The sequence below is a fragment of the Sapajus apella genome, unplaced genomic scaffold (assembly GCF_009761245.1).
Source record: "Sapajus apella isolate SASKATOON/1434 unplaced genomic scaffold, GSC_monkey_1.0 scaffold55, whole genome shotgun sequence".
NCBI classification, from domain to species: Eukaryota; Metazoa; Chordata; class Mammalia; order Primates; family Cebidae; genus Sapajus; species Sapajus apella.
The window spans coordinates 8,579,551-8,593,954 of record NW_022436995.1 but is presented as its reverse complement, the minus strand read 5'-3'; the positions used below and the strand labels follow the sequence as shown (position 1 = coordinate 8,593,954).

Genomic DNA, 14,404 nt, shown 5'->3' with positions numbered 1-14,404 from the left:
TTCTTTTTCTGAATCAATTTAAATGAAAATTTTTGAAGCACTGGTCAGTATACAGGTTCTGTAATATTATAATTCAAACTGAGCCATATGTCCTTCTAATATAATTTATATGCATTTTCTTGTAAATCAATAATCATTTTACTAAAAAAAAGCATAGCATAGAGTTCTAGTGGAGCTATATCTAGTATACTAAGATAAAGTCCATTCTAAATACAGCTATAAAGAGTAGATATTGCAATTGTGCTAAATACATACTTCCTCTTCCCCTTCTGCCTCCATCATATCACACCACCCCTTAACCCACATACACATGTGATATGACTATACTATAATGAGGTGACTTTTTTTTTTCCTTTCAAAACAAACCTATAGAACTTAAACATCCAAATGAGTAGGGCTGTACCTTTTAAACTAATCACCTTTGGAAGTTATATATGCATTCCAACAGGGCACAGAATTTTTCTGGAATCCCTCTTTTAGAACACAGGTTCTCCAGATTTAGTGTTTTATAAGAATCACCCAGGGAACAGGTTAATAATGCAGATTCTTAGAGATTTGGATTTAATTGGTTCTGAATGGGGCTGAGGAATCTTTTTTTTTTTAATTTTGAGACAGAGTTTTGCTCTTGTTGCCCAGGCTGGAGTGCAGTGGCACTAGCTCGGCTCACTGCAACCTCCACCTCTTAGGTTTAGGCGATTCTCCTGCCTCAGCCTCCTGAGTAGCTGGGATTACAGGCATGTGCCACCACACCCAGCTAATTTTTTGTATTTTTAGTAGAGACGGGGTTTCTCCATGTTGGTCAGGTTAGTCTTGAATTCCTGATCTCAGGTGATCCACCCGTCTCACCTCCCAAAGTGCTGGGATTACAGGTGTGAGCCATCTTGCCCAGCCTGAGGAATCTGTATTTTTAACAAGTGCTCCAGGCAAGTCTTACACAGGTGATCTATAATAAACAGTGCTTTAAAATAACCTCCAGAGTCAGTTGACAAGCCACACAAGGAACAAAGACTTTATGGTCAAACTCTGTGCATACATCTATATAACATGCTGAAGGTTTATTTTATCTTATTCTTTCAAAATCTTCACTTTCCTGATTGAAAATATTAGTACAGATATGCACAGAAGAGTCTATGTACAAACAACATACCTCCATAAAAGAGATTCCTAAGCTCCAGACATCAGAATGAATTCCATACTGCTCCCCTGAGATTCTTTCAGGCTGCAAGAAAACAGAAGGGAGCTTGTGAGTTGATAGATGCTACTCCGGGAAACACACACACTGGACACGAGCTCAGCTAAGGTGAAGAGCCACCAACATCTGCACAGCATTTTATGGATGACAAAACAGTTTTATATGTGTGTATGTATGTATTTGTGTATATAGTATATACATAATATATAGAAATTATATATAGATATATTATTGAGTCCTCACCAAATCCCCGTGAGGAAGACTTTGGGAGTCATTTCACAGATGAAGAAAATGGAGGCTCAGAGTAGTGAGGTAATTTAGGCAAGGTCCTAAAGTAGTGGTAGTGAATAAGCTGAGACTAGAACCCAGATCTTCCCACTCCAAATCCAGTGGTCTTGGTTGTGCAGTAACAAATTATACAACATTATGTGATATTATCACTTATTTGCATTAGATGGGTCTGGAACAGTACAGTTTCTTTTTTTATTTGGAAGTAATTTCAAACTTATAGTAAATTTGAAAGAATGAGATTACAGCAAAGCATATCCATATTTCCTTTACCCAGATTCTACTGTTCAACATTTCTTTCCACTGATAAGAGTTTCTTTATATATGAACCAAGGAAGAGTTTGAAAGTTCCATTTGGGACTCTTGGTGCTCCACTCAAGATGTATAGCAAATACCTGGTCTAAAAGATGCTACATAAACATACTCTACTTCAACAGGACTAATTGCATACTGAGTGGATGCTGCCTGATCTATCCCTCCAGGATTTGGCATTCAATACAGTACTTCCTAGAAGGCTTTGGAATGAACACATGAACTAACGAATAAGAGAAACTGAGGTCTCACAAAGGAGGGATGATTGCTAAAGATTACAGGCTAATCATGGCAAGGCTGAGATCATAACTTACACCCCAATATCCGGTTCAATAGATACTAAGACGTATTCATATGGAACTGGCTAGCCAGTTACAGGAATGACATCATTGTCATTACCATCATCAACAATAAAATTATGTGTGAAATTCATTTATTAAAGAATTTCTAATATACTAGGCCTTGTTTTAGTGTTTTTCATGCATGTCTCATTTCAGATTCACAAACATCCTTGTAACATTGGTACCATTTTATCATCCCCATTTAACAGATGAAGAAAATGAGGCACAGAGAGGTTTAGTTTACATTATTAACCATTATGAGTGCTGTATCCAGTAAACAAGAAGGACAGTAATAGCTATCATTTAATGACCATTTACTAGTGGCAAATACTGGGCTAGGTACTTTGCATCTTCTGCTTCATAATGATTTTGCAAAAGAAGGTATTATTGCCCTCAATTTACAAATGTAAAAACTGAGGCTTAGTAAGTGTCTTGTTCAAGTCTAGAGCTATGGGTTAGCATTAAATTCACTGTCCAGGAGCAGAGCCAGGATTCAAAGCCAGTTATGTCAGACTGCAAAATTAGAGTTCTTTCCAGTGAGTCAAACTGACCCCACAACTAGAAGTCAGAAGAGCCAAGCACAGTCTTGAGCTGGTCAGTATTTCTCAAAGTGCAGTCTTTGGAACACCCATCACAGAACTGCCTGAGGTGCAGACTATTAATACCAATGAACCTCCGGAATCAGAGTCTCTGGGGGCAAGGCTAGAGATCCTCACTTAAAAAAATTTCTCTGGGTGATTCTTTGGTCCACTTAGTTCCAGTCACTAAACATTTCCATGTTCCCTGCAGAGACAATGACCTTTTAGATCTCCCTGCCTTCCTCTTCTCTGCTTAACGACAATGTTTCACACAGCTCCTGTGTAAGGGTAAAGCCCTTCTCTGCTCCTACAGCAGAATTATAAATTCCTGCTTCTGTACTTCATTAAAATGCTGTTCATATCTTATTATTTATTACACTGTGCTATAAAATCAGCTGTTTTCTAGTTTGTTTCTCCTGACAGGCCAAGAAAGTACTAGGCAGCTAGCACCATGCCTGATACATAACAGGTACACAGTCAATGCATGCTGACTGAAGGGATGCATACATGTTTACCTCATGAACAAATGAGCTCCTTAGAGAGTTCTAATACAAATTCCTCATACATTGCTATTCATGTCCATCAAGAACTTCCAACAAACATGAAAATCCTAAAATCCTCTAGAATTATTAAATGTTGCCCTGCTCCCTGTCCTTTTTTCCTTCCTCTCTCCATTTCTTCATTCTGCTGATTGACAGGTATCGAGCATTTCATCCAGAATACAGAACAAACACACACACACACACACACACACACACACACACACACACACAAAAGTGGAGCCCACATACAAAAAAAATATCTGGGCAGGACCAAAAAGGAGGTTAAACACACTCATTACATTTGCCCGCTGAACTATCAAAACAAACGCAAACTGTAAGCTGATAGTAAAACATAGAAAAATCAAATTAAATTTAAACAGAAAAAGTAGAAAAAGTGATAATGTTCACAGATATCAGACGGCAAATAAGAGAGCTCTTTTAAGGGTGAGATTCTGATGACCCCTCGTTGGGGAAATTATTCTTGCAATCAGCTAATGAAACAAGATTACTGCTGCGATGGGGTGCTTGAGCAACAAGGTTCCGCAAAAGCCGACAGCAAGCTCCACGTGTCTATCCTAAACAATTCTTAAGGTAGACAGAGATTGGGAAATACGCCCAGGCCCCTGGAAGTGATTTACACACAAGATGAGCACCAAAACATTCTGAATTTATGCAGTCAGGATATGACAGCCTGAGGCTGCACAATTCAAAGCTGTTCTCACACCTGAAGCCAACGTGGCTTGCCCTGTCCTCTCCCCTGGAAAAAAAAAAAAAACGAGCTACCAGGTATCACATTGTTGACAGAATCTCTGTGATGGATATTTAGCAGCTAAAAAGCTAAAACTGAGGTTACTTTCTCACATGACAGCTGTCCTCAGTGTGAAAAGCTAAATAATAGGAAAAACATGACTCTTGTCTAAAACACCTTTGTAGTGAGGTTTAAGTGACAAGCAAACAAAATGAAACAAAAAACTCTGACCTGTTCTCAATAAGAACGGTAAAGAGTGGTGATGATCTCATAAGTAGAATTTATACAGGATCTTAAAGAGCAGTCCTTCAGGCTGGTGCCCACGCTATACTCCCTCCATACCCTCTGTGACTCAGCCTTGACAAGAATCCACATTTAGTTAATTAATTCCAGAGCCGTCTGTTTACAACATTTGTCAAAAGCAGGAAGATACCAAGGAATATCCCTTATCTCTTCCAAGAAAGAAATTTCTGTTCAGACTCAGGCTACCTAGAAAATTAACAAAATAGGCACGAAAACTTCAGGCTAGTGTATAGTCAAAATATGTATCACAAGTGATGAGGATTTTTTTTTTTCATTGGCAAGATCCTCGTGTAGGCAGACAGAACACTGGTTAAACAGGCTCTAGAGTCAGACTGCTTGAATTCAGATCTATCTTCCAGTTCACCAATTCTCTCTTCTCCTGTGTCTAACATGCTATCAAATACAGTGAGTTTTAAATTTTAATCTAGAAGTTTTGTTTAGGACTTTAAAAATCTACTATGTCACTTCAAAAATTTGTGGTCTTAAGTCTGTATGCATCTGTTTTTGCTGCCTGCTGTTCCTGCTGATCTTCTTCAGGTGGGTTTGTTTTCTGTGTGCCCAGTTCTCTTTGCTTGCTAGCTTTTCCTCTAGAAAGAAAAATTTTGAGGCTGGGCACGGTGGCTCACGCCTGTAATCCCAATACTTTGGGAGGCCGAGGTGGGTGGATTACGAGGTCAAGAGATAGAGACCATCCTGGCTAACATGGTGAAACCCCACCTCTACTAAAAATACAAAAATTAACCAGGCGTGGTGGCACGTGCTTGTGGTCCCAGCTACTTGGGAGGCAGAGGCGGAAGAACTGCTTGAACCCAGAAGGTGGAGGTTGCAGTGAGTCGGGATTGCGCCACTGCACTTCAGCCTGGCGACAGAGCAAGACTCTGTCTCAAAAAAAAAAAAAAAAAAGAAAGAAAGAAAGAAAGAAAAATTTTGGAGAGGTATTCTGAGGCTTAAGGTGGAGACCGCCTCAAACCACTTCTCAGCATGAAGTGCCTTGTCTAACCCAGGACATGTATACAAACACCCAGGGTGCAAATCTATGCCAGGGCTAGGCTATGTTCACAGCTTGTTCCACTTTTCCAATTTCTTCTGCTTCTCTGCTTAGCTCCAGATACCTCCTCTTCAATTTCCTGGGACTGTGGGAAGAGGAGCAGTTTTAGATCCAGTTTGCCCTTGCACTGAGGTTAGCCATTTAGGCTTTTGGCATGGAACAGAGATCTCCTCTGAGACCTTCTGACTTAGGCAGGCCCTGAAGCTTGGCTGTTGCCACTCTTGCCTGACTGTGATTCAGGCAAATGCCCTCAGGAATAAGCAGTGATGGGCTCCCATTCTACTTTCCTCTCTGTGGTAGGATTTCATTCAAAAATTGTCCCAGGAGTAGCCCACTGTCTTTTTAGCTCTTCAGTGCATTTGAGATGGTTAAAAAAAATTAAAAAATTAGCCAGCATATTTAAACAGAAGAGTTGATCTAAATAACTGTCTACTATTAGCAGAAACTAGAGGCTGATGTCCTAATTAAATTGCCTTTAACGATGTGCCAACTCTGAAACCATGGGTTACAGATATTTTACCTCTGGTTTCCTCATCTGTAAAATGAAGATAGTAATAATAAACAGTAGTAACAATATGTATTCTTCTGGGCTTGCGTGAAGATTATATCAATCCCATAACGTACTTCAGTGCGCCCCGCGTGGGAATGCTCAGTTAATGGTAGCCTCCTTCCCGTCTTCACCACTACCATCACTACCACCACATGAGCACAGCCAACTGGGTTGGATCATGCAATGTGTCTGGCTTTTATTCCAAGTAAAGACAATTTCCAAGAAGTGGAATAGCTTGGCCAGAAAAAAAATGTTCTGGAGATGGGAATGGTTATTTAGATTGACTTTTTGATCCCAAAGGCCAAGTATTTTAGTAAGATTTTTTCATTTTAAAACTTCAGTTAATCATAACAATAGTGCCAATTTTTAGATTTGATTTTTCAAATGATAGTCAGAAAGACTGAATAGTTGGTTAAAGTTTTAGGAACTTCTATCTTAAAAACAGAATAAAATTTTTAGTAATTGGAATTTCTGGGCTGGGTGTGGCAGCTCACACATGTAATCCCAGGCGGGTGGATCACTTGAGGCCAGGAGTTTGAGACTAGCCTGGCCAACATGGAGAAACCCTGTCTCTACTAAAAATACAAAAATTACACAGGAGTGATGGCGTGTGCCTGTAATCCCAGCTACTCTGGAGGCTGAGGCAGGAGAATCAGTTTAACTCAGAAGATGGAGGTTGCAGTGAGCTGAGATCATGCCACTGCACTCCAGCCTGGATGACAGAGTGAGTGAGACTCTATCTTAGGGGGAAAAAAAAAGAATTTCTGAAAAAATGGTTTAATATAAGCTGTAAGCTTCTAGGTCCCTTTTATAATCCTTATGGATGAAATCCTTTAAAAATGTGGTTGAAAATCTTTCATGCTTTGAATGAAGGTGTCTTTTGAACCTATTAAATAATTATCTGCCCCTAAAAAACAGTATGTCCTTGAGCATGACACTTCACTTTTCCAGGTCTCGGTCTCCTCACTGGTCAATGAGAAGGCTGGACCAAGATGACTTTTCAAATCTCCTAAAAGCACACAGCTTAATGTGCACATACTTGGTTTTTCTAAATGACTAATGATGTTACATAAGCCTCCCTGTCTTTTTCCAAATTATCTTTTCTTTCTTTTTTTTTTTTTTTGATGGAGTCTCACTATGTTGCCAGGCTGGAGTGCAGTGGCGTGATCTCGGCTCACCACAACCTCTGCCTCCAGGGTTCAAGCGATCCTCCTGCTTCAGCCTCTGGAGTAGCTGGGATTACAGGTGTGCACCACCATGTCCAGCTAATTTTTGTATTTTTAGTAGAGAGGAGGTTTCACCATGTTGATCAGGGTGGTCTCAGTCTCTTGAAGATGTGCCCACCTCAGCCTCCCACGGTGCTGGGATTACAGGCATGTGCCACCACACCCGGCCCCTAATTATCTTTTCTATATCTTACAATTCAGATTACAGGAGAATAAAGTGAGATTATTCCAATATGCAGGGCTATTTCATTCTGATATATTTTCTTTTCAATATTTGAGTAGCCTAGCCAGCTGTATTTGAGTAATGTTGGGCTATCTATACTTTGTAACACAAGCAAGATTCCTAACACGAAAAGTTAAATGCTCTGCTTATAGTTAGTGAACAAGACACTTTTGGAATGCAGTGTTCATGAACTAATTCACTCATCTGACACTGTGTGAGGTGCTGGATATACAGAGTGAGCAGAATAAATCTTGCCACTGTGAAAGTCATAATCTAGACTGGGAGAGACACATAAATAATATGGGTATAATGAAAGGCACAGCAATTAAAAATTTAGTCTCTGATGGCAGATCACTTAATTTTCAGTTCTGACTGACACTTATTAGCTTTGTGAACTTGGGTAAGTAAGTTAACTTCTCGTGCTTCAGTTTCTTTATCTCTAAAATGAAAATAATAATATTACCTAGGTCATAGTGTTGTGAGGATTTAAGAGTTCATCTGTGTAAGAAGAGTGACTGGCACATAAAGCTACTTAAGTGTAAGCTATTATTATTACTGATGTTTATCACTGTACAGAAGTATGCATGAATATAAAGCGAGGGAAATACGTAAAACGAGGGCATCAAATGACTTCTAATTATATATTATATCTGTCCTCTTCCCACTTCTTCACCCTCACCCATGCCTTCTATTTCTGTCTTTGCTCATCCTTTCACAGTGATCTTTCTCTTGTGCAAGCACCTTTCCACATACTGTTTGACTCATCACATCTGTACACTGTACATCTTATTTTCTAAATGTATGTTTGGTACAACTTAAGTCTTTATTATGTCACACATAATGCTGCTACATATAATGTCATGTTTCCTGTTTCACCCAAGTCTTATCTGGATTATAGAATGGTTCCACTGTACCTGTCTAGCAGCACAGAAGGTGCTTAGTAAATGCTGGTTGATTACTTGAAGGTGCTGAGTTTCAGATACAGCTTTCACTGCCACAGACCAGGGGCTGGCAAACTTTTTCAGTAAAGGGTCAGCTAGAAAATATTTTTCATGTTATGGGCCATATGCTCTCTGCTACAACTGTCACAACTACTTAACTCTGCCACTGTAGTTCTAAAGCGGCCATGCATGATAATATATAAACAAACAAGCGTGGACATATCCCAATAAAACTTTATTTACAAAAACAGGCAGTAAGAGCTTAGAAGAATGATTGGTACATTGTTCCAGTAAACTGAATTTGGCCTAATAACTATAGTTCATGGATATTTGGCATAGGGCCTCATGCTGAACTTAAAATTATAAAATATACCAGTTAAAATGAGAACCAGTGTGGTTAAAAAAAAAAAAAAAAAGCTCAGCTCTTCTCTTTTAAGAAACTGTCAGCAGACAAAAGGCAGGGATTCAGGGATTCACACCTTTATTATGATGATATAGGTTATTTCCACCTCCTCCCATCCCCAACCTCACACCATGTAGGTAAGTACCTGGGTAATAAGAGCCTCCTACTGAACTGAGCAAAGCTCAGTTTTGTAGTTCAAGCTAAAAAAAAAGTATAAGATACCGCTTTGTTATTACTGCTCCTTTTCTAGGTATCTTATGCTTTTTATAGCTTGAACTACAAAGCTGATGACTAGAATTCACTCACCCAAGAAGCAAAGCAATTTTAGTTATGTCAATCTGAGCTAACATTTCATAATTTCAATCCTCACATTTTCAATTAACAGATGGATGCATCAAATTCATCCGCAAACAAAAATAAAAAACTAATTTCTTTAATGTACACCTGGGAAAGACAACTGTAATCTGGACTTGTACATTCAAATATAATGCAATTTAATTATCAGAGGAATTTAAACCTACTAAGAACATGCTGGGTAGTTGAGCAATTGTTTCATTTACAGTCATGTCTCCCTACCTTTTAAAAAATTACAGTGTTTCATATCCTTTCAAAGACTGCAACTGTGGCATTCAGCAAGGCTATAAAGGTGGCTCACCAATATCATCTAACTTGGTAGAGGAAGGAAGGTGATTTAACTTTTATAAAAACAGGTATGATGACATCAGAGGTTAATTAACTTTTTTCCTATTATGCTTCAAAAAACAAGAAAGTATAAACTTTCTTTAAAAACAATGCAAGACAAAAATGAGCTATTCTGGTATCTGAATGAAAACAAAATGTTTATGTATTGTTCTGAGAATAAGGTTTAGGTTTAGAATAAGGTTCCATCCCTAAATCTTTTAATCAAGATAATATATATAAACAAAGAATACTGAAAATGAGACTCATGGTTTTATCTATATTAACATCACTTAATTTCATGATCTATAAACAAAGACTATTAGAGATGAAAGAGTACCTAAATAAACTTAGAGCTTTCTTACAAAAAATATCCTTAAGTTGTTATAAGAAGACAAAACTTTGCTCCAAAAATAACACTAGATAAGATTCCTGTTTAATTTTTTTCCCCTCCGACTCTCAAGTTTATTATGGAAACCCATAAACTAAAGTACTTTTATGAACACAAATAATTTCCCTTACTCAAAAGCCAAGTCTACATTGGTCTTTGAAACAGCCTTATCCTTCTATTTTTTATTGTTGGTAAGTTTATTTCAGTGCAATTAATCTTATAATAGACATAAATCAAACGAGTGAACAAACTAGAGATATACAAGTTCTATAGAGAACTGTCCCCTAAACCCTTACATTCAGAGATCCATAAATAAAATTTGGCTACATCAATAATTTAATTCTGATCTGGTGACAAAGCATGTTTGTATTCCAAGAAAAAACAACCAATTTTATTGACTGACGTTTGGGTATACTTGAGGGTTAATTACATAAGAAATGTGGAAAAGTGGCCAATATGCTACAAGGTGCAATTTTTCTGTAGGATTAAACTTCAAAACTCAGCGATTTCACACTTCAACCAACCAGTTACGTCAACAAAGTCAGATAAGTTGATAGCCTCTGTAAAAACCCTAATGTCTTTCAGAAAGATTTAAAAATCAGATCATGACTAGATTGACTTTGTAATTTATGATCTGCTAGGCTAAAGCTGTGGAATTAATTCAAGAATTATACATTACCAAGTACATAAAGATAAAGATGTTGGTTTTAAATGTTATTTTTGCATAAGTTTACTTACCGCCATATAAGCATTTGTTCCAACATACGTCTTGGCTATAGAATTCACCAGCTATGAGACAAAACAGTCTGTTAGAACAATATAAAGATAATGTGGAAATAAAATGGGCAATTATTCCTCATTTAACCTACAATCATCATTCGTATAAATCAACTAAAAATTATGTAAAAGGGAACAAATTTATCTACAAAGGCATTAAAAATGATTAAATCTCTCTTTTCTTTTGAATGTGACTTCCAATTTAAACAAGCGCAGCATTACAGTTTATAGCAGATAACCTTAATTCACTTAAGCAGGATGCTTATCGCTTTAGTACCCCAAACCCGTCTGATATAAAAAGTCAATTTAAAGCAGAATTTGAACACACTCAATTTTTAGTCAGATGGCTCAAGATGTGAATGAAGCCCCATGCATTACTAGAATGGAACGAACACTAAATACGCTGGAGGGATAACAGACTTTGACAACTTATAATACGACGACGACCTTCGCTTTGGTCTTCGTGTTTGGCTGGGAGTAAAGGTGGCTGCAATTCAAATCAACATCACAGCATGCTCATGGGTCACTATCACTGGGTTTCTCAGGGGAGGCCCAAAATGGAAATTAATTAAAATTTGTGCTGCACATTGTAATGGCCCTCCACCATTGTTGCTCCCAATATTAATTTTTATTGTGGGCCAGTTGGGCTCCCCAGGCACAGCTCCCACTCTGCCCTCCCTTTTGTCTGGCCAAAACGCTTTCATATCAAAGCTGCATATCAATGAAGTTTGCTATTCGTAAGTAGTAATTACAATATCAGCAGTTTTTACTGTCATTAAACAATGAACAATCATATTCTGATGAAGGAAACTCGCTCAGAGATTAAAAATGAATAACACACTCCCAGCCGAGGAAAAGATGCAGTGTTTCTGTTTGTCTGGCAGCTAGGTGATTTTTCAATCCAGAGAACAGACTGAAAATAAAAGGAGGTTGTTGCAGAGAAGAGAACACACTGGGAGGAAAAAGAGACATACCTGAGTGCTAACTCCAAAATCACACAGCTTGACCTGTCCTCTTGTGTTTACTAGCATATTGGAGGGCTTCACGTCTAAAATGGGACCGGAAAACTCCATGTAACCAATTCCATATATCTACAGCATTTGTTCTTTAAAAGCACATATGCACACAACATGTTGCAGAAATGACATCATTTGCACAATCTGAAATTCAAGTATCAAATTTAATGAAAAGCTTTTTTTTTTTAATCTGAAGGTAAAACGTAAGGTCTTAACTCCTCCACTTTTAACAATGTCTGGTTTCAGCAGAAGCAAGAGTTTATTTCAAGTGAAAGTGAAATCAAACCTTGGCTTACAGCAACAGTAAATACACCCATCATCCTCTCCCCAGTTTTTCAGGAAAAGTAGGTAGATAAGAAAATGTAATCTCCTTGCAAAGAATTTGCACAAAAAGGATGAGTTTTGCTCTATATGTGTAATTATCAAGACAGTCCTCCCATCTAAGTAATAGTAAGGCCAAAGGGAGGCCAACAAGGAAAAATCATTCATATGCTACGGGTAACAGGTTGTATCTGAAGGAAACGAAGACAAAATGAATGTAGTATTAGAATTTCCCATGTTTTACAAGGCAAATGCTACTTCAGAGAATACTTAGAAATTTATCTAAAAGATGTGTGTATGTGTGTACATGCATGGACTTATTGGTCTTTGTTTCATTTATCCTTCTCTTCTCTGACATTATTTTTGACTGCTGTTATAGTTAACAAAAGAATTGACATAGATTTCACCAAAGCGGTCAGTCGCTAAGTAATGACACAAAGGATTTCTGTGAAGCATCCTCAGTGACAACAATGAGCCTTTTCAGGAATTCAGGGAGCCCACAAAAGACATCCAAGGAGGACAAGAGCACGCCACTTTTGATGGTAGAGAGCAGCACCTGCTTCAATGCTTCTTTTATGGCAAAAGTGGTCCAGCAGAGACAACTGGTTACATCTGAAACAGCATATAACTTCAACTATACTGACACTGAACAGAAGACTCACTTTTTTTCATGTAACATTTTAAAAAAAACTTGTAAATAGGTTAATCTTCTCCTGAACTTCCGTCCGGCAAAAGGGTACAGCAACTAATTATCTTGCCAAGAGTAGACACTGAATTCAAATTTCAAGTTCAAACACAGTAACTATTACTAACCGTACTTATGTGACAGGCAATGTGCTAGGCATTTTGCTATATATTAGCTCATTTAGTGGTGCCTGACAACTGACATTTGAATGTAAATTCCATGAAGGCAGGGACTTTGTCTCTTTCCTTGACTACAGTACTTCCCAGCCCCTGAAAGACTGCCAGGTATATTTCAAGTGCTCAATAAACATTTGTTGAATGGATGAATAAATAAAGAATGGAAACCACAAGTATGTGTTATTATTTTATGTTGATGATTCTGTTTCAGTGATGAGAGAACCCGGGAGATGGAGGTTGTAGTGAACCAAAATTGGACCATTGCACTCCAGCCTGGGCAACAAGAGTGAAACTCTGTCTCAAAAAAAAAAAAAAAAAAAAAGCCATCAATCAGCGAGCAAGATACTGTGCTTGGAAGGGATACATTTAAAGATGTGTAAAGTATACTCCTACCCTGTGAACTTATTTCCTGGGGTGATACCGATAAAAAGAGCTTATACCTGCCTGTGCATACCACCTTGAATTCATACAGCCTCCTGATAGAGGTTATAGTGAGTGTTATCTGAAGGATGTGCTACAGAGACATGCTCTCCCGGGTTCAAGTGATTCTCCTGTCTCAGCCACCCGATTAGGTGGGATTACAGGCATGCGCCACCACAACCAACTAATTTTGTATTTTCAGTAGAGACAGTGTTTCTCCATGTTGGTGAGGCTGGTCTCGAACTCCCGACTTCAGGTGATCCACCCGCCTCATCCTCCCAAAGTGCTGGGATTACTGGTGTGAGACACCGTGCCTGGCTGATTGATGGCTTTTTGAATGATAAATTAAATTTACTAATACATGATGGATAGCAGTGGCTCATTCCTGTAATCCCAACACTTTAGGAGGTTGAGGCAGGCAGATCAACTTGAGGTCACAAGTTCAAGACCAGTTGGCCAACATAGCGAAACCATCTCTATTAAAAATACAAAAATCAGTCTGGCATGGCGGCGGGTACCTGTAATCTCAGTTACTCAGGAGGCTGAGGCAGGAGAATTGCTTCAACAAGGGAGGCAGAGGTTGCGGTGAACCAAGATGGCACCACTACCTTCCAGCCTGGGCAACAGAGTGAGACCCGTCTCAAAAAAAAAATATTGCTAATATAAATGTTCCCTTTACTGGCAAGTCCCTGGTCTCTTGGCCTCTAGTTTTCTCTAATTTTTCAACATGATTCTTATACCACCATCATATTAAACCTTAAATATAACACTTTCACGACATCATTTCTCTCCTTAAGGAGGAGGTTAAGTATTCGCTGACACGCCCCCACACACCAGAATATGAATTCCTTAAGAATAGGGCTGTGCCTTCAAGTGTGCCCCAGCAGTTAGCACAACACATCATAGACAGCCACGACAGACACTTAAATGTTTGCTGAACTGAAACAAATGTTAGATTCTACATAGCTTGCTCTCATTTTTCAAATCTAGCTCTTATCATGGGCCCTCAGCTTTAAATATTTTTCTTCTGGACAATTTGTTATATATTGACACCCTAAACTAGGAGTGTACAAACTTTTGGCTTCCCTAGGCCAAACTGGAAGAACTGTCTTGGGTCACATACAAAATACACTAAGATAGCTAATGAGCTTAAAAAAAGGGGGGCAAAAAAACAAAACACAACACAACAACCCGTCATGTTTTAACAAAGTGTACAAATTTGTGTTGGGCTGCACCCAAAGCCAT

The 14,404-nt window shown here is 38.4% G+C and overlaps 1 protein-coding gene across 11 annotated transcripts in view; it reads right to left on the bottom strand.

The window, feature by feature from the left end:
- MAP2K5 (mitogen-activated protein kinase kinase 5) overlaps window positions 1–14,404 on the bottom strand; it is a 261,524-nt gene that overhangs the window by 104,695 nt on the left and 142,425 nt on the right. For all 11 annotated transcript variants that reach the window (XM_032244603.1, XM_032244610.1, XM_032244604.1 and 8 more), the window contains 3 exons: window positions 11,516–11,589; window positions 10,503–10,553; window positions 1,148–1,219 (listed from right to left, as the gene is read on the bottom strand). In XM_032244603.1, the coding sequence (XP_032100494.1) occupies window positions 1,148–1,219; window positions 10,503–10,553; window positions 11,516–11,589 (197 nt within the window). The remainder of the gene's footprint in view (window positions 1–1,147; window positions 1,220–10,502; window positions 10,554–11,515; window positions 11,590–14,404) is intronic.